At 56.3% G+C, this 20,517-nt stretch overlaps 1 protein-coding gene across 1 annotated transcript; it reads left to right on the forward strand.

Moving 5' to 3' along the window:
* Positions 1–12,838: 12,838 nt before the first annotated feature.
* On the forward strand, positions 12,839–20,278 carry ARMC12 (armadillo repeat containing 12). Its single transcript, XM_027825921.3, has 6 exons — positions 12,839–13,002; positions 15,177–15,325; positions 16,483–16,617; positions 16,890–17,063; positions 18,933–19,004; positions 19,872–20,278. The coding sequence occupies exons 1-6, from the start codon at positions 12,864–12,866 to the stop codon at positions 20,208–20,210; spliced, it is 1,008 nt and encodes a 335-aa protein (XP_027681722.2). The 5' UTR covers positions 12,839–12,863; the 3' UTR covers positions 20,211–20,278.
* The last annotated feature ends 239 nt before the right edge of the window (positions 20,279–20,517 follow it).

The following is a 20,517-nucleotide window of genomic DNA, read 5'->3' on the forward strand; positions in this document are numbered from 1 at the left end:
AGAGACATCAACGCTCATCCTCCTGGACCTCTCTGCACCATTTAATGCTGTTGACCAGGAGATTCTGCTGTCTTGCCTGAGAGCTAAATTGATTCCTTCCTGAAGGGACGTACCCAGTGATTAGAGATGGGAAACTGCACGTCCACTACTAGACCCCTCTCCTGTAGAGAACAACAAGGATCAATTCTCCCTCTGGGCCTTTTCATCATCTACATGCAAGCACAAGGTGAACCGGTCAGGAAATATGGATCCAAGTGCCAGCAACATACAAATGATTCCCAGTTCTACCTATCCTTCACCACATACGACTGCACCATTACCACCTAGAGGGCCCAGTGCTCGGAGGAGATTAGCTGATGGCTGAAGAACAGCTGGCAGAAGCTGAATCCAAGCAAAATGGAGGTGATGCTGGTGGGCAGAGGAAAGAATTTTGAAGAGCTTTGCAGCCACTGTGCAAGCATCTTCGTTGATGCAAACCCACAGCTGGTCAGTGCAGTCTGTATTCAAGGCGAGCTGTTGGATTTCTCTCTGATGCTGAGCTCTCTCATAGCAGTTTCCATGAGTAACACTTTCTACCATCTGCGCTTGACTAGGAGACTGCATCTCATCTGGGTGGACAAAGACCTGGCCTCAGTTATTCAGGCCTTCATCACCTCTCTGCTGGATTGCAGCACTGTGATATACGTGGGCAAGAGCTGATGCTTTCATAGGAAACTCCAGCTAGTACAGAATGTCCTCAGCCACACAGGCTGTGAGCAGATCACACCCGTCCTCCACTCCGGATGCTGGCTTCCCATAGAATTCCAAATCATGTTCAAGGTCTCGGTCCTTATCTTCAAAGGGCTTCATGGCCTGGGCCCAGGATATTGAAAAAAGCATGTAAAGCTCCAGGACAAAGGCCATGGTCAACAACTTGGCTCCTCCAGCACAATGAAACTCTCATCAGTAAGATCAAAGCTCTTCCTTGGGGGAGACAGAACTTTCTCCGGGGGCTGGTCTGAGACTGTGGAATTAACTCCCCCCAGAACGAAGGACCATCACAGACCTCACCACTTTCCACTCCAAGTGCAAGGCACGCTGCTTTGACCTGCCTCCTCCAACATAAACACCCAGCAATGGGCATCTTCATTAAAAATCTACCAAAACCCGGCACTCCACTGCACACAATTCTGCCTCTGGGGAGAGGCTGAGAGAACAAACAACACATGACAGAGGTGTGGTCGCATTGTCTGATGCACTGTTGGAACGAGCGCAGATACTACTGTGGGGAGCGTGCTATAGGAACGTATCCAGCCTAGAATAACCCATGGAAACAAATTTAGCGTTCGTGGCAATTCAGGAGAAGTCAGCTGGGAACAGAGAGGGTGTTGGGAACTTGCTTTCTCCCGGAGTTATTAGACATAACTGCGACGCCGCAATGATGGACGTCTTAGAGGATCAAAGCACTGTACAGAGGTGAACTAAACCTCACAACACGTCTGTCATGTAGAAAGCACATAGCCCCATTTCACAGGCAGAGAAACTGGGGGGGGAAGAGAAAGGGACTTGGCCAAAGACACACAGAGCAGAGCTGGGTGTAGAACCCCGGCGTGCTGACCACAGCCCCGCCCAGCGAAGGCTGGGATTGTTCACCTTAGAAAGGAAATGAACGAGTGGGGGTGTGATAAAAGGTAGAAGGAGAACAGCAGTTTCCAGTCCCATAACCCAAGAACAAGGGGACATTCAATTAAATTGAAAGGTGGCAAATTCAGAACCAATGAATCAAGAGGACACCTAATGTAGGGGGGCAAATGATCCCACATCTGTCTACTGTGGGGGTCTTGCACCTTGCTCTGAAGCACCTGGTGCTGACCACTGTAAGAGACAAGACCCTGGACTAGATGGACCCTGGGTCTGATCATCAGGCTGGCAGTTCCTATGTGCCAGTGGTTCTCAACCCATGGCCCACTGGCTGCTTGCGGCCCAATCAGCACACAGCTGTGGCCCATGTGACATCCTCACGGCCATACAGGTAGGATATATATTGTGTGGATGCGGCCCACATAACACACAGAGAGCTGCATATGTGGCCCATAAGTTGAGAATCTCTGCTGTGTGCTCATCCAACTGGACCAGATAACCATGTGACAGCAGCCTCTTGCCCACCACTCCTGTTCTCATCCACCCTTGTCCACCTCAGCGGAGGGAAGCCTTTTATCTGCCGTTCTTGAACGCAGGAAATGACCCTTCTAGGCTAGACTTGCATCCCTGCTCCCGGGCTCTGGATATGGGTGGCAGGGCACAGCAAGCTCCCCAGGGTCCCAGCAAGGCTGCGGGAGCAGAGTCGCACCAGCGTGGCGAGAAACTAGGACACAAAGCAGCCATTATGTAGTCCCCATTCACGGTCCACAAGGGGCAACCCGAGCTTATTGCCCCATCTGGGCATGTCTCAGCACAGGGAACAGCGGTAACACAACTGTAGAGCTTTCAAGTACTCAGGCCTAAGGCAGAGCAGGAACGGAGCTGACCTGGGGCAGCCATTTCAGCCTCGTCCTGGTTCTTTAGAACCAGCCGTAAGACCCCCGGGCACGAAGTTTCATGGCTTTGTTCTTGGCTCCGTGGCTGTCAGCATGGCAGGTGATTGGGCTTGGGCCTGGAGCTGTCAAAGAAATTTCAAAATGTAAGATGCTGTGGAGTATTTTATGGAGTTCAGTACTGGGGGAAAATGTGTTAATAGCCCGTTACCTCCACTGAAATCCCTTACACGTTTCCCCCAGGGCAGAATGCAGCTGACCATTTCCTTAGCAGTATTTCATGCATGCCGAGCTTTTCCCTGTGTTTCCACTAGTGAGTGAGAGCACCAGTGTGGGAAGGAAATTATTCCTTGTGTTTAGTTTTTTTTCTCCCCAGAGGTAAGACATGGGAGGAGGCCTGTACGCAGTGTTTACCTTCCTGGGTTTGCATGGAGAAACAGGGAGTTTGCTCTTTGGGGTAGCAGGATCCATAGGCAGTTTTCTTTCCAGGGGCTGGAGGACATTGCTCGGGGCAAGCTCTGGCCTCAAGGGCGGGTTTGCTCACTCACTGAGGGACCCGCTGGGAGCTTGCAGGGTGGGAGCCGTGCAAGACTTCCCCGTTTGCCCTCGGCGGAAGCAAGGAGCCAGTGGGACATTTAATGGGTTCGTGATGCGTCTGGGCTGGAAGGAGCTGTGGCAGACAGAGGTCAGAGGAGTCACCCAACACTGCAGTCTGAGGTTTCAAATTGCAGATGGATCTGAGCAGAGGAATAAGCATGGACCTGTGTCCTCCACGCATGTGGGGGGATTATGAAATATAGGGGTGACTGAGATGGGCTGGGAGGCCTGGGAAAGGCTCAGCGAGACGTGATGAAGGATGGGAAGGGGAGCGAAGAGCTCGAAGCATTGGGTGAGGAGCGAGAGGCGAAGAGCAGGGTGACAGGAAAAGCAGGGGGCTGGCGCATGCACCCAGGGCTGAGGGATCGCTGGAGGGGTGAGGCTGGAGGGACAGTAATAGGTGGGAAGAAGCGGTGTGGACCGATGTGCTTAGCAACTTGAATACACAACCAGGGCCCCCGGCAGGCTTGTATGGGGCAGCCAGTCTGTGTTGAAGTCTACGCCGCCACATATTCACTACTATTGTTACTGATTCCCATGCCCCAGTTACACCTTAATTTGCAATGTCGGTGTACTGAGCATATAAAGGAACGTGCCCAGCTCAGACAATGGGAGCCCAGAAACAGGAGACCGACAGGGTGGTTCTACCGTGATAGAACATGAGTGACTGAGAGCTGCAGGGCGTCGGCAGGCTCCTGCAGAAGATGCCAGGTCAGGGGAAGGACCGTGACTGAAGGAATAAAGTTAAAGCCCTGCAGGGACTGGAGTCCCATGGCAGAAGCGTGTTCTTTGGTGCAACAGCCAGCAAATTAACCCACGCTCTCACAGGCAGAGTTGGGACTAGAACCAAGGAGACCCCAGTCCTTTGCTCTAACCACTGGGCTAGACAACACTGCCGGCTGCAAAGTCACGATGAAACACCTAAATGTCTTATGGTGACACAATCATCTCTGTCTTCGGCCTCGAGCACCTTGGGGCCAGGGCCGCTCAGAGGCCAGAAACAGACACCTGGAGAGCACAGACCTTCATTTTGCAGAGAAATCCATTTCCTCGAGCAGCTCCATCTGCCATCAGCTGCTCCACGCACACACTCCCTCTGCCCGCTTGCCCCTCCTCGAGGCCAGCTGCTGTGCTTGCTGTACTATCCCGTGGCCCCGGCTAGGACTCTGTGACCACAGGAATGTGCCAGCAGTGGGGAATGATCTTCCCCTGCAGAGCTGAAGGATGAGTGGCTGGCAGCTTCCACGGTGCGGATTGCTCTAGGATTGGGAGGGTGGGGGATGTCCAAAGACGCCTAAAACCCAGTCAGCAGCCTCTCCTGAGAAGCAGCGCGTGATACCCGTCCTCTTTGTGTGCGTAGCCCAACTCTTCACAAGGGATTCTAGGCTCAATTTGGTTCCCACTGGAATCCACAGCAAGGTTCCTGTTGGCCCCAGCATGAGCAGGATTGGGCCCAGCTAACAACTCCTGGGCTATTGTTTGTTCTAACTTGTTCTAGGTCACATTAGCCTCCTGTGCTACCAAACCCTTTAATTACTCCTGGATACAGCAAGCACGCACCACTAACAAGCCCGGGGAGGAGAGAAGTACAGGCAAATGTTAACGGCCCCGCTCCCTGCCTTGGCACTCACCTGGTCTGTGGCTGATCCTAGTCCAGAGTTGGGCACCATCTCCCCTTTTCCCCTCCCCAAATCCCATTCCCAAAGAAGGCCTGGTGCTTTTTGCAGACTGAAATTCTGCAGCCAGCCAGGCTTTACACAGCTTAAAGCCAAATTCCTAAAGACGGCGGTGTTTTATGGAGTTCAGTATTGGATCAACGTATCAATAGCCAATCGCCTCTACTTAGGGATCCTTTGAGAAGCTCTTGACAGTTTCCGTGAGTGCAGAATGGAGCTCAGCGTTTACTTGACAGTGGTTTACGCCTGCTCCCCGCGCCCCCAGAGAGCCTTGACTGCAAACACGCAGTGAAGCCAACTCATGTTCTGACCCATCAGCGGGGTCACACACACCAACCGTCCCTATGACTGCAGCCACGAGCTCTCCAGCTCCGGTTCACCCACCGATCTCTTCTCGTGAATGGTGGTACATATCAATACAACAGGCAGCTGCAGGGATCGGACCCCAGGCATTCAGCACAAGAGCACAGACCCCCCCACTGCTGGCAGAGTTCCCGTAGCTGTTAGCAAGCAGCAGCCTGTTCGAGTCACCAGGGCCAGTCACATGCCCCAGGGACATGGCTGGGAGTCAGGACACCAGGGTTCTAGTGGAAGAGTGGGAAGGACCCCGTCATTTGACTTTGAGCAACTCACTGCCCCTTGGTGCCTCAGTTTCCCCAGTATGAACAGGGCTGCTGCTGACCTACCTTGTGCGAGCGGGATAAAGCCCGTCAGACGGGCGATGCTATTCAGGGGCAAAGGGTTACAATTCTCATTGCGACAGAGCTACCATACAGCACACTGATAGGAAGGGAGTTGGGAACAGCTGGTGTGCTATCTCCCCTCTGACTCTTTGCCAGCTGCCACGGCTGGGCTGATGGGACGTTCCTGAAGGACAGGGAGCAGGAGCCCCCGCAAAGAGATCTTCCCTCCAACTCCCTTCTTTGTCTCTCTCTCACACACAAACACACACACACACGGCCGACTTGACGGGGCCCACTCAGAGCCCATTTGGGGTATAGATCTGGTTCAGAAGAGGGAGCACACATCTCATCTACCCCAAGGCACTGCCTGGAAATAAGGCTCCTGGGCTCTGATTCCATCTTTGCCACAGAGGCCTGTGTGACCTTCTTGGGAAACTCACTTCACCCCCTGGCCCCAGTCCCGTCACACTTGCCTGTTGCTCAGGGCTCATCTACAGATGGCATAATTTTTCAATATGGCCATATCCATGCGTGCCTTGTTCTGGTTTTGCTTAATCCGCTTGAATTTAGATCATTTGCAGTTGGAGTTACTCCAGAATGGCTACTGCGCTTTAAATTCACACCCTACCTTAATCCGAATTAACATTCAAGTGTAGACAAGCCCTCCTAAATGGTTTTGGGATTCTAGGGTGGAGGGGTTTAGAGAAGCAGGAGAGGATTACTACTTTGTGGCTTTGAAGGCCAGGTCTACACTAAAAAAGTTAGCTACACCCGATACTAAAAAGTTATGTTGACCCAGCTACATTGCTCAGGAGTGTGAAAAATCCATGCCTCTGAGCAACAAAGGTAAACTAACCTAATCCCCGGTGTAGCCAGTGCTAGGTCAACAAAAGAATTCTTCTGTTGACATAGCTACTGCCTTTCAGGGAGGCAGATTAACTAGAGTGACTGGGAGAACCCCTCCCATCAGCAGAGGTAGTGTCCCCGCTGAAGTGGTGCAGGTGCAGTGGTTTAAATGTAGACAGAGCCTAAATTCAACAGAATAAGTGTGTGATTTGGGAGGGAGAATTTCAGAACTAACGTGGCTCAAAGGCAGCCCTGGGGGACATCACAATTTGAGAGAGGCTGCAAATGGAACCTGTAATGTGAATCCCTTTGAATTTAGAGGGAATGTAGGGTAGAGGGAGAGACCATCAGATCCACCCTCACCCGCCTGGTGTTCTGGTTTTGATCTGAAGCCCCAAGGGACCCTACTTTCCAGACTAGATGGAGCCAAAAATCTCTTGGGAGATACTGACCTACAGACAATGGAAGATTCCTTAAAAAAAAAAAAAATCTCACCCAATTTCTACCATTTGGTCAAGTCAGTCTCATACAAAACATTTGCAAGCTTTTGCATCTTTGAATCCAAGTGCTAGGAGCCCAAATCCAAGCCAGCTGTGGACCAAACACCATTCAGCAGCCCATCAGTAATTACAGCATGATTAGTCATGGTGGAAGGTGCTATATAGCATTTATAGTGCAACACGGTGCAGGACTGATCCGTTTTGTTAGTCAGCGTCACCTGCTAATGGGCGGGGGTGGAGGGGGAGAAAGTGCTTTAATTAGCCATTGCGTTTGGTTTGTAAAATTTCTGGTCACGCCTAAATGTCCTTTAGCAGGCCCATTCTAGATTCATATGTATCATCAATAAACATTCCCAGAAGTATACAGAGATCACACTGCTTGCACATCACAGTCTTCCCAGACAAACCACAGGATCATGGAAACGCAGGGCTGGAAGGGACCTCGGGAAGACATCAAGTCCAGCCCCCTGCGCTGAGGCAGGACCAAATAAACCTAGACCAGCCCGTCAGGTGTTTGTGGGACAATTACCTCCTGTGTCTTACATGCAACACTCCTGTTAATGCACCCCAGAATCATATTAGCCTCTTTTGCAGCTGCATCCCACTGACGACTCATATTCAGCTTGTGATCCACTATCCCCCCCAGATCATAGAATCACAGAATATCAGGGCTGGCAGGGACCTCAGAAGGTCATCTAGTCCAACCCCCTGCTCAACTCAGGACCAATCCCCAACTAAATCATCCCAGCCAGGGCTTTGTCAAGCCTGACCTTAAAAACCTCAAAGGAAGGAGATTCCACCACCTCCCTAGGTAACGCATTCCAGTGCTTCACCACCCTCCTAGTGAAAAAGTTTTTCCTAATATCCTTTTCGGCAGTACTGCCCCCTAGTCAGTTATTCCCCATTGTGTAGTTGTGCATTTGATGTTTCCTTCCCAAGTGAAGTACTTTGCACTTGTCTTTATTGAATTTCCTCTTGTTGGATTCAGACCAATTCTTCGATTTGTCAAGGTCATTTTGAATTTTAAACCCGTCCTCCAAAGTGCTTGCAACCCCTCCCAGCGTGGTGTCATCCGCAAATTTTATAAGCATCCTCTCCACTCAGTTCTCCAAGTCATTAATGGACATATTAAATAGTACCGGACTCAGGACAGATCCCTGCAGGACCCCACAAGATACACCCTCCCAAATGGCAGCAAACCATTGATAACGACTCTCAGAGTACGGTCTTTCAACCGGTTGTGCAACCACATTATAGTGACTGGATGCTTTTCCTCAAAGAGCCGCTCTAGTTCAACCACGGCTATTGGACTGGAAGCAGGAATTAATAGAGCGAAGTCCCATGGTCTGTGTTATTCAGGCGGTCAGACTAGAGGATCACAGTGGTCCCTTCTGGCCTTGGAATCTATGAATCTGCGAGGACAGAATTAGTAATTCTGCAAAGAAGGGTGTGTTTGGAACAAGTGTAATTTAGTGGGACCCAGCCCACATGTGCATTACAAAGTCAATGGGCCAGATTCGCCACTCACTCCCACTTGCTTTATCCCAGAGTAAACAATGGAGTTTTTACCCCATTGACTTCAGTGGAGTTACTTCCGGTTTGCACCAGGTGAGTGAGGAGGGAATCAGGCCCGGTGGAGTTACTCCTGATTTATGCCAGGTGAGTGAGGGGGGGAATTAGGCCCCGTGGAGTTACTCCTTATTTACACCAGGATGAATGAGTGGGGAATCAGGCCCAATCTATAGATTTTGGGAAAACAGAAGAGCTGATGTGACCAGTGCTGCCTACTGCAAAGACAGCGGGGTCATGGGGATGGAGAGAACACAGGAGGAGGAGCCAGGACTCCTGGGTTCTATTTGACGCTGGCATTGACTTGCTGTGTGACCTTAGCTGGGTCACTTAGGCCAAAGTTTTTTTGAAAGCGGCTGGCTCAGGGGCTGGCTCCCCAGCTTTAAACACAGGCCAGATTTTCAGAGGGGCTGAGCAGCCCACAGCCTCTCCTGGTCGCCACCCTGGAGACGAATCCAGCTTATAAACCCCGGGTCCGAGACACCCTGTCTGGGGAAAAGACGCTCCTGGCTCCAGCAGGGATTTTCCCAGGCTGAAGCTAGTTCTCGCCCAATGGTCCCCGTCTCCATCCGGCCAGGCCGTCCCCTCCCCTTGCCCTGACATCCAAGCCTTGGGGAGCGAAGCAAGGGGCTGGGGGAGAGGAATGTAGCAACTACAGGCGCTGGGCAACAGGGAGGGAATTTCCACCACGGAGAGGGGAAAAAAACCCTCCTTGATCACATAATACATCCCAGGCTGCTTACTGCCCAGCTCTCCCCCACCACCATCAAAGCAAACAGAGCCTCTGGCTGGCAGCAGGCCTTTGCTGTGGGCTGCCGGAGCCATCAGCTGTTCAAAGTGGGGAGGGCGAGCTTAGCCCCTCTCCTTAAAGAGTTAAAAAAGGTGAAGGCCACAAGCCCAACAGGAAGGGGCGGGGGGGGGGGTGAGAGAGAGTGAGAGAGAGAACAGAACATCCTGTGCCCTCAGCATTAAAAACAGCCCAGCGAGGGGGAGGGAAAGTAAGACAGAGAGAGCGAAAAGTCTTCAGGGAGCCGCTCAGCGGAAGGGAGCGCGAGGCCTTGGCGTGCGTGTGCGTGTACGTGTGTGTGTTTTTTCAGAAGCATAAACAGCTCGCTGCCAGTGGGGCTGGGCGGGCAGGCCGGGGAAAGGCAGCCTGTGGGCACACCCCGGCCCCTGCCATGCCCTGCCTTGGAGCCTGGCGTGTCGGTGCCCACGGGTGCGTGGCTGGGTGCACACGGCTGTGACTGGGCAGGGTCACGGACGGGGTGTATCTGCGCGGGCATGCCTCGTCCTGTCGGAGTCATGTCGCGCTGAGCCTCCAAGCGTCGTTACGGCAGCTCATGACACCTAGGGATGAAGTCATCGCCCCGAGAAAGCTCCAGCCGGGACAGGACGTCCATCTGCCTAGTAACGCAGGTCGCCGCAAGCAAGCCACCCTGCGTCGCCTCCCTCGGGACGGGGCCAGGTCTCTGTCCTGACCGGCAAAGTGCTGCTGGGGACTGGCCCTTGATCCTGGAGAGCTCCCCGTCCTCCGCACCCAGCGCCTACAAGTCACAGTTCTGTTCCCCAGATACGGGGAGGCTCAAGCGTGCAGGGGACAGAACTGCCAGAGGAGCTGGACCTGCTCCTACAGTAGAGAAGAGACCGTGCCCCTGCCAGGCTCGGACCTAAATGCAAACCCCATGGACTGAGCTCGCCCTCAGGCAGCTCCTGTCCCTCATCCCTGCCCCGGTGCACGCATGGGCCCTGCTCCTCACCCCACTGCTTTGTGCCTGCCCCTGCTTGAACAGCTGAGCTCCCACCCTGGCTGCTTCTCATGCCCAAAGCCTGGCGCATCCATTTCTGCACGAGCTCCGGCAATGCCCCCCTGGGCCAGGCTGGACACTCAGGCCCCCTGCATGCTGGGTGTGACTCGCCTGGGTCCCCGCCCCAGCACCCCACTCTGCCAGGCTCTGCCTTCCTTGCTGCCTGTGTGCCTGCCCCCCAGGGTGCCCCCCTGCTCTGAGAGCTCCCCAGCACCTCCCTGGCCAGGGCCCCTTCCTGCGTTTGTTAAGGCTCCCAGAGTCGGGCGTCTGGTTTTTGGTTTAAACCAATATTTACCGCAGCAGAAGCTGCCAGAATAAAGCTGCAGCCTCACCAGTAAATATAGGTCCGAGCTGGAAAATCCTGAATGTGTTTGGCCCTGGGCCAGATCGCTCAAACCCCCTCCCCCGCCTGCCCATTCCCACGTGCTCCCCCGCCCTTCCACTCCTGGTCTGCAGGGCTGAGCCCCCAGCCACCACAGCCACAGGAGACTCCCCACTAGAGTCTGCAGAACAGGACCTATGGCACGCAGCTGAGACGTTCACATTCCAGCCAGCCGCGGGGGGCAAGGGGACCGAGGGACAGCCCTAATATGCCGGCTCACTTCCCCCGCTGCTGAAATGCAGCCACCTCTGGAGTGGGACGGGACGGCCGTTTGACGGGGCACTACCATGTTCCCTAACAGTTTGAGACAGGAAGTGAAGAATCCTGCCCCCAGTTCTAGGGAGAACCCGGCGAGGCCGAAAGTGACCCAAGCTGGGGTTTGCTCAGGGCACCGGGACCAACACCCACACCGCTGATGTGGCACAGAGCAGCCAGGGGACGGGGTCAAGACGTGGGTGTTACCGCTCACCTGAGGGAGCAGGGCCCCGGCAGCACAGCACCCCCTGGGCCATGGGTTCAGTAGAGGGTGGAGGGGCACAGCACCGTTCCAGGCGGCACCTTCCTGTTTCTGGGACGCCCCGGGGGGTGAGGTTGGGGGCAGGGGACGTTTGGAAACACTTGGAGCATTTGCAGTAAGACGCGGGTTTGGTGGGAGAGCTGGGGTGCCCTGCGGCCCTCTGTGCAGCGGGCAGGGAGTCTCCCTCCAGCTGTGGAAATGGTGCCCGCCTTCGCCCCGGAGGATCCCTCGGAGGCTGGATGGCGGAAACCCTCTGGCCATCTCCAGGACTTTGCTGCCCTCCACTGGTGTGTGCTGGATCTTCCTCAAGGGATCCAACGGCAAGATTCGGCCGGGGCCCTTGGGTTCAAAGAACGCTCCCAATCCCGCACCTTTAGAGAGATGGAGGTGGGGCAGAGTCACACTCTCCTCACGCAGGTGCTGGTTCCCAGTGACAGTGACACCTTTTAAATAAATACTCACACCTTGCTGCAATACGGTGCTTTTCATCCGCAGATCTCAAAGCACTCTACAAAGGCGGGCAGTGTCACTATCCCACTTTACGGCTGGGGAAACTGAGGCACGGCATGCTGCAATGGGCCAGCGACAGAGCCAGGAATAGAACCCAGCTCTCCTGAGTCCCAGTCTAGGACTCTACGCTCTAGGCAACACTGCCCCCCTTTCATAGATCACACACACCTTGGCCCCCAGGCTCTCCAAAGAACACAGGCTATAGGGCCTTGCCCTCCTGGCTCCAAGCACTTCTGGCATCCTGTCAGGGGTGCTGAACAGTCACACAGGGGCCAGAGCACCATATGCTTTAAAAGACACCGGTGATTGATTCCCACCCCAAAGCAGCAACCCCCCCCTCACTGGCAAATGAACAAGCCCCCATGGCTGCATCCCCAGCAAACAGCCCAAGGTTTCAATCGCACGGGGAGAGCGCGCTCCATCACCCCGCCTGTGACCGATGTGGGAAGGGAGGGGGAACATGAGAACAGTCGACCACTCCACGACCAGCGTTCAGATCCACAGCTGGATCCGGGGCCGGTTAGACTCACGACAGAGAAAGTTGATAGCTGCAAAAGTTGGATCCTGACCCAGCTGCGGATCTGAATGTCCTCAGAGTCTACAGGTGTTTGGATCTGGGATGGCTGTGGTGAGAGCCCCTTCCTGCTCCAAACAGTTGAAGGGTTCAGACATCAGGGAGAGTTTAATCCTGGTAAAGGGAAGTGTCTCTAGGAGCGAAGGGACCAGCCGCCGCAAGGGACCATTGAGGCTCACATCAGAAAACCTCCTGATGGCGAGAACTGTGGAATAGCCTCCCAAAGGAAGAGATGGGAGCCCTGTTGGTTGAACCATTTAAAACTGGACTTGGCCAATTCCTCGTCATTGTACCTTCCCGCGCTGGCCCATTCCCAGCACTTGTCAGGCATGGATCTCAAAGCACTTTACCAGGGAAAGGGAGTATCATTGTCCCCATTTCACAGGTGAGGGAAAGGGTTAGGGTTAGTCTGAGCTAGGAACAGAACCCAGGAGTCCTTCCTCCCACCCCCTCCCGGCTCCCCCAGCCAGTAGGAAACATGCCCGGGGCAGAGGGGCCACAGATGCCATGATGGACTCTGGTGACATCACAAACCATGTGATGAGCAGCTGAGTATTTCCAGCTGGGGGGCCTATCTGAAGCCACTGTTCTGGGCCCCTGCGAGTTCCGGTTCTAGAGCACAGCTCCCCCCCCCCGACCCCAGCGGGTTCTTGGTGTTTCCTCAGATGCCGCCAGGCAGCGAGGCAAGAAGATGGAGTACTTAGAGATGTGCACCCGTAAAAACATGCTCAGTGTGGCCACAGGAGCTGGGGCCATCTATCTGCTTTACAAGACCATCCGAGCAGGACTGAACAGCCCCTCCTTAAGCCTGGAGCCTGTCAGCATAGCCAGTGAGTAGTGGGAGCAGCCGCCTGCTTCCAGGAGGTCTCGGTGCAGCGCCGTTCACCGGCGCCGTTGACAGCAGCTCGCCCCGACGGGAGGACTCGGCCCGCTGGGCTAGCAGAAGGGATCGGGCCCCCCCAAGGACAAATGACTCCTGTCGCTGATACCCTGTGAGCCTCCCGGCGTGCTTGCTGGAGTGGCCTCGAGCAAACAGGCGCCCCCGTGTTCTAATCCCAGCTCTGCTGCTGGCCGGCCCTCTCAGCACTTCGCCGCTCTGTGCCTCAGTTTCCCCATCTATTGGAGAGGCGTCCAAGCCAAAATCCTGGATTCAAACCACCTCTGGGGGAGTTTGGATCCCAAGCTAACTTTGCAGCCCAGGCCCCTCTCTCGTGATGATACTTGCCCCCTCTCATCAGAGGAACCTGAGGCCCTCAGTGTTAGCTTGCTAGTGTCAGGAGGGCAAATGGAAGTTTTAAAGGGTCAGATAGCATCATGCTTATGTACGATTAATGTTTCTACGGATGGCACGTGCCGTGGGAGTATTGATTAGAACAGTTCAGGAGGCAGAACATTTGTTCTGTCGCCTCTGTGTTGTTATTGTCAGGACTGTAAATTGCACTGGGTTTTTTTGTTTGTTTGGTTTGTTTATTGCCTTAATTTTGAGCGAGGCCTCGTTAAAGGTCAAAGCCCACCTCTCTTGCTCCCTTCACTGAAAGTGTCATTCCCTCACTGCCAGTAGGGGGCCCCCTCTCCCAGGTAACCTAAAAGGTGGCTGATCCAGGACTGAGTTTTTGCCAGCACGATCACATGGCCTGATGCCAAGGCTGCCCCTCTAGGCTATGTGACCAATCGGCAAAACCTGCAGCCCGTGGCTATTCCCAAACTGCTGGCCCCCGTGGGTTTGCAGGAGGATCTTTGTTTCATCCCCTTGCAGAGGGCAGTGCTGGTACCGGTGCCTACACTGGCTCTCTAGTTTTTGTCGGTTGCTGTGTTAGGCTCTCCCCGCCCGCCGTAATGATAAATCTCTGCGCTGGGCCAGGGTGAGCCACTGCTGTCCACCTCCCATCCACCTGTGCATGCTCCGACCCATCACGGCACGGGTACCCCTCGTGCCACGGCAGGTTAGAACAGCCCCACTCATGGAGAGGCGGTGGGCACAGCAACTCAGTCTGGGGAGCTGGGATGGAGAACTGGATCAGGGCCATAGGTCAAGCTCCCCAACGGGACACACGACTGAGAACTGTTCTGAACGGCTGGATTGTTTGCCTTGAACTCATGCTGTAAACTCCCCACACCCCCTTTCACATGCCAGCGTGGTGCCCTGGGTATGTGGCTCTCTCCTGGAACCCTTCTGTTCCCCGTTGGCTGATCAGACAGTTCGGGGCTTGGTGAAAAGGGACAAAATCCCAGTTCCCGTTGAAAGGGATGGGAGACGGGGATGGCCCAGGAGAACAGGGATGCCTGCTCACCCCTCTCCACCCAGCCAGACCCCCAGCCTGTGGGATGCTTCAGTTTCAGTTCGTTTGGGGTCAACAAACCTTTGGTTTATTGGGTCTGGCTCATGTGGTCTCTTTGCACCCCCAGCGCCAGCCTGAAAACTCAGAGCAAAACTCAGCCGGGAGCAGAGCATATTCTGAGCACATCTGGGATAGATGCTAAATCCTGGGGCGGGAAGGGAGCTCATGTGGAGCTCAGCCTACGTTGCCTGAAAGGTCCAAGAACCATGGCAAAGCTTCTGGCAAACCAGAGCCCTTGGCCTTGTCTGGGTTTGGGCTTTGTCACACATGGCCCAAGAGCTGAGCAAGGAAATGTCTCTGTCTGTCTCATAATAATAACACCCCCCTCAGCAGATCTCACAGTGCTTTACAAAGGAGGACAGTATCATTATCCCCATTTTACAGATGGGGAAACTGAGGCCCAGAGAAACAAAATGACTTGCCCCAGGTCACCCAGCAGCAGAACCGGGACTAGAACGCAGTCCCGAGCCTGTGTCCCCAGCCAGTGTTTTAACCACTAGGCAACATTGCCTTATGGTATTAAAAGCCTCCCCTGGCGGCTCTCCTCTTGGAGCTCAGCTTGCAGGCTGGGTGGCTCCACGTCTGCTGCCAGGGTCTGAACTCCGCTCCCTGTGGCGTGCCTTCCCCTCCGCGCTGGGGACTCATTGCTGGGTGATTGTACCTAGGACTCGCCATCGAGCCTGGGAATTTTGCTGTGAAAGATTCTGGGGAGCTGCGGAAGCTCCTGGTTTCCCTGAGCCAGAAGCAGGACGATTACGCCAAGAGCATGATATTACACAGCATCACCCGCTGCGTTTACCTGCTGGAGTCGGAGGTGAGAGCAAAGGCCAACTGGTCGTTTCAATCAGAGCTCCTTCCAAACCCCGCTGGGTGCCGGGGGGGAGAGAGATTCTGGATCCGGGGGAAGGCGGGAGGCTGAAAGAAAGAATGGGGTGCAATGCCTGAGCCAGGCTCTGATCTCAGCTGGCATGACAGAGTTTTCAGGGGACTCTGCTTGCTGTTCCATGATGCCAAAGAATCTCGCCCTGACGGGGCCAAGAAGGCGGAGATGCTGTTTAACGAGAGACGGGCCCAAGCTGTAAAGCCTGGCTCTGGACCGAGTTGGAAGGGGCTGAGGATTTGGTTAGATCCTCGCTCCCATGTTTATTAACAGGGTGAGGCCGGTTTCTTAGTCGTTTCTCCAAGTCTGGGAGGACCCTGTTGGAAACCAACGCCCCCCTGGTCTGTGCTCACAATTCCCTCAGCTTCAACGACCTTGTGTCTGGGCATGGACAGAGCCTCCTAGTATTCCCAGTGGCTGCACTGGTCCAGCTCAGCGAAAAGCCAGGGACGCCTTCGGACATCTCACTCCCCACAGCAGGCCATAGGCAGCAGGTTGAGGTGGAGCGGCAGACGGGGTGGCGCAGGCCTCTTAACGTAACGCGAGCCCCACAGCAGAGCAGAGGGGAATGGGATAAACTCGTGGGGCTGGGCTAAACCTGTTGCTAGATCTGTTGTACAAAATTAACTAGACCAAGTGCCCCAGGAGGGCGATAGACATGGGACATCCCTCTCGGGGCCTCTGGGTCCTTGCTGGTGTGGTTCAGTGGGTGAGATGGGGTGGAACAGACACGGGGGGCAGAGTTAATCCGATTCTTGTCCATCACCCCAGTAAACGGTGGCCCTCGCCTGGCAGGGTTGCTCCCCTGGCTGGCACATGGCCGGCGTTAAGAGACAGCAACAGGGCTCCAGCCCTGGGCTTGGTGGGGCTCTGCCCGGGGTTAAACAGCTCACTGCCTAGTCACCCCATCGGCAGATCGATTGGAAAGGAAGGTCTGCTGGCTCCCCTCCCTACCCCCCGCCCCAGATACTTACATGGCTCCCAGCCCCCCAGCACCTACATTTGTGGGCACAAATAATGGACTCAGAAGCAAGATGTCCCTGCATGTGTTTTAATTCAACTCTACCCATGTCTGTGTCTTACTTCTCCAGGCCTCAGCCTGTACCTATGAGGACATCAGACTGGTGGCCTCAGCCTTGGATGACAAAGATAAAGGCATCAAAATCCAGGCGTTGAACGCCCTCAAGGCATTTGCTGGTATCCGGAAGTTTAGAATTAAAATCCAGGTATTTGCTCCCCTTTCTGCCTCTCACTCAGTATGTCTGGACTCCTTTGGCTCCAAGGTTACCCCTCAGCCCTTTGCCTCTGGGGTCGGCTGCATCGGTTCCCTGCCTGCGCTGATCTTTCTCTCTGAAGGGAAACGTGTGGGGGTCCTTCTTTAGAGTCGCACAAAGTACAGTAGCAGGCAGCCTTGGAGGGTGTTGCTAGGGAGCTGCGCTTGCCCCAGGCCTTTGGAGTCAGGTGAGCAGCTATGGGGCCGCTCCGTCTTCCCCTGCAGGAGTTCGTGCCCAAGATCCTGGAGCTGGTCACCACCATCTGGGACACGGAGCTGCACATTGCTGGGCTGAGGCTGCTGAATGGCTTGCCCTTGCCGGATCACACCCACCCGCTCCTGAGACGGATGATACCTTCCTTGGTGGAGATCCTGCAGACGGGGAGCACTTTGACCCAGGTATAGAAACGGGGGCATTCCTTCTCCTTCCAGCCAGGAGCCCCTGCACCATGACGGATGGGGAGTCCCCATCTGGGACAGGAGTCGGTGTGAGCTGCTTCCGCACCCTGCCCTCGAGCTGTTCCCTAAGGGGGCCGTTGGGCGGCTCTGCCATGCCCTCGGTAGCACAAGCGCTAACGAATTAACTGCACTCCCCTCGCCCCTCAGACGGGATTTACAGATGGGAAAGTGGGACTTGTCTAAACCCACACCGTGTGTCCCTGTCCCAGCTCAGCTTGGAACGCAGGGGACATGGGCTCCCAATCCTGAGCTCAGGCCACTAGGCTGGTCTTGTGTTCCTACAGTCAGTGCTCCTGCCCCGTGCCCGACAGCGCCCCCTGCTGGGTGAGGCTGGGACGGGAGTAGCCAGGAGCGCCCCACAGCCAGTGCTCCTGCCCCGTGCCCGACAGCGCCCCCTGCTGGGTGAGGCTGGGACAGGAGTAGCCAGGAGCGCCCCACAGCCAGTGCTCCTGCCCCGTGCCCGACAGCGCCCCCTGCTGGGTGAGGCTGGGACAGGAGTAGCCAGGAGCGCCCCACAGCCAGTGCTCCTGCCCCGTGCCCGACAGCGCCCCCTGCTGGGAGAGGCTGGGACGGGAGTAGCCAGGAGCGCTCCACAGCCAGTGCTCCTGCCCCGTGCCCGACAGCGCCCCCTGCTGGGTGAGGCTGGGACTGGAGTAGCCAGGTGTGCCCCACAGCCAGTGCTCCTGCCCCATGCCCGACAGCGCCCCCTGCTGGGAGAGGCTGGGACAGGAGTAGCCAGGAGCGTCCCACAGCCAGTGCTCCTGCCCCGTGCCCGACAGCGCCCCCTGCTGGGTGAGGCTGGGACGGGAGTAGCCAGGAGCGCCCCACAGCAAGTGCTCCTGCCCCGTGCCCGACAGCGCCCCCTGCTGGGTGAGGCTGGGACTGGAGTAGCCAGGAGCGCCCCACAGCCAGTGCTCCTGCCCCGTGCCCGACAGCGCCCCCTGCTGGGTGAGGCTGGGACTGGAGTAGCCAGGAGCGCCCCACAGCCAGTGCTCCTGCCCCGTGCCCGACAGCGCCCCCTGCTGGGTGAGGCTGGGACTGGAGTAGCCAGGAGCGCCCCACAGCCAGTGCTCCTGCCCTGTGCCCGACAGCGCCCCCTGCTGGGTGAGGCTGGGACGGGAGTAGCCAGGAGCGTCCCACAGCCAGTGCTCCTGCCCCGTGCCCGACAGCGCCCCCTGCTGGGTGAGGCTGGGACAGGAGTAGCCAGGAGCGCCCCACAGCCAGTGCTCCTGCCCCGTGCCCGACAGCGCCCCCTGCTGGGTGAGGCTGGGACGGGAGTAGCCAGGAGCGCCCCACAGCCAGTGCTCCTGCCCTGTGCCCGACAGCGCCCCCTGCTGGGTGAGGCTGGGACGGGAGTAGCCAGGAGCGTCCCACAGCCAGTGCTCCTGCCCCACGCCCAACAGCGCCTCCTGCTGGGAGAGGCTGGGACGGGAGTAGCCAGGAGCGCCCCACAGCCAGTGCTCCTGCCCCGTGCCCGACAGCGCCCCCTGCTGGATGAGGCTGGGACTGGAGTAGCCAGGTGTGCCCCACAGCAAGTGCTCCGGCCCCATGCCCGACAGCGCCCCCTGCTGGATGAGGTTGGGACTGGAGTAGCTGGGAGCTCCCCCACAGCCAGTGCTCCTAAGCCCATCCCCTACAGTGCCCCCTGCTGGGTGAGGCTGGGGCTGGAGTGAGCAGCTGCAAGTTCTCCCACCTCATTCCCTTCAGTGGCTCTGCTGGACACTGACCTTTGCTTCAGCAGCGGCGGGGCCTGGCGTGGTGTTCCCCTCCCTGAGTCCTGCGCTCAGACACCCTGCCCTGTTTCCTTAGGTGCAGGTGCTCAAGCTGCTGAGCAACCTGGCCCAGAAAGAAGACCTTCTGTATGACATCATGAACTGCCAGGTAAGGGCCAGCCTGCTAGCGGGGCTGGGAGCGTCTGGAGGAGCTGGGCCCGGGTCAGAGGGGAGCAGGGAGCACAGAGGAGGCAAGGCCAGGGGGGTCTGGAGTCCTCTATCATAGGTGGTACCGGCAATGCCTGGCATTTTCCCCTTGTAAGACCCAGTTGCTTATAACTTTGCCAAACTTCAGCTGCCCCGGCCGAAGTTTCCCCACGGGGGCTCTGCGCCAGGCCGAATACACTTGGAAGTTCTGATTCTAATTAGCCCTGGTTTGGATACAGTTGCTGATTTGGACAAAAACCCAACCCACCGAAAGAAAACACGCTCTCCCTGCTGTCCTGCACCTGCAAACGCTGAGCGTTAATGTGGGGCGGGGCAGCAAAGCGCTCCCTCCCTCCCCCCCCCCCCCCCCACAACTCTCTGCTCCAGGCCCTGGAGCTGAACCACTCCCATTTGCTGAGGTTCATAGATGCCTCCTTAACTTTCCTGCCCCATCCTTCTCCATCGAGAGGCGGGTGGGTCTGGGATCCCCCAAGAGGCTGATCTCAAAGTGTTTCAGGCCCAGCAGGAGCAGAAAGCCAGCACCTGAGAGCGGCTCCACACGCATTGGGCAGGGCTCCGGGGTCTGGCTCAAGCTCAGAGCACCTGCTGCTGTTGGTCCTTCTTTCGAGGCTGGCAAGGATGAGCAGAGAGATACGGCCCTGGCTAGACCAGAATCCCCCCAGATCCTCAGGACCCTGTGCAGGGCTTTTGGGGAGGGATCTTCCACCCTCCCTCTCACATTCCCATCTGGCAGAACCATGGAGGGGAAACATGTATGGGGGGGCAGAGAGGAACTCAGCCCAAAGCAATACCTTCCTTGGGCCCCCAGGTGCACTCCGACTTCCTCAACCTCTTCCACGCCTCGCTGCCCGGCAACCTGCTCTATGAGATGTTGGTGTTCGTGGAGAAGCTGAGCGAGGGGCGCCTGACCCCGCAGTACCAGTCGGTGCACTGGGAGTACAACGAGCTGTCCCTCCACGAGGCGCTCTTCGGAGAGGACTCCCGCTTGGCCGACCGTCTGCTCTCCCTCATCATCCACCCGGAGGAGGAGGTGCAGATCCAGGCCTGCAAGGTCATCCTGAGCCTCCAGCTCTGCAAGGAGGAGGAGGCCAAATGCAGCAGGCAGCATGTCGAATGCTCCTACTTCGATGAGGATGACAACCCCTGAGCTGGCTCGCGGCGGGGATGGGGTAGAACCAGATCAGACCAGTAAGAATCACCAGAGGCTAATAAAAGAGCTCAGGAGCGATGGGCCGTTGCTGTCTGTCTCCGTCTTTCCCCAGGGAGAACCCAATATCACTGGGGATCTCACAGGAGCCTGGCTCCTAGCTCAGCTGTGTAGCCCCTGGGAAACATCCCCAGCACCCCTCTTTGGTAACTAAATTCAGGCCTTAGCTAGGCTGGGGATTTGCCCTGATTCACTGTGCAACCCCCCAGTGCAGACAGGCAAAGCTGCTATTTGCCCCGAGGGAGGA

The sequence above is a fragment of the Chelonia mydas genome, chromosome 21, assembly GCF_015237465.2.
Source record: "Chelonia mydas isolate rCheMyd1 chromosome 21, rCheMyd1.pri.v2, whole genome shotgun sequence".
Taxonomy (NCBI): Eukaryota; Metazoa; Chordata; order Testudines; family Cheloniidae; genus Chelonia; species Chelonia mydas.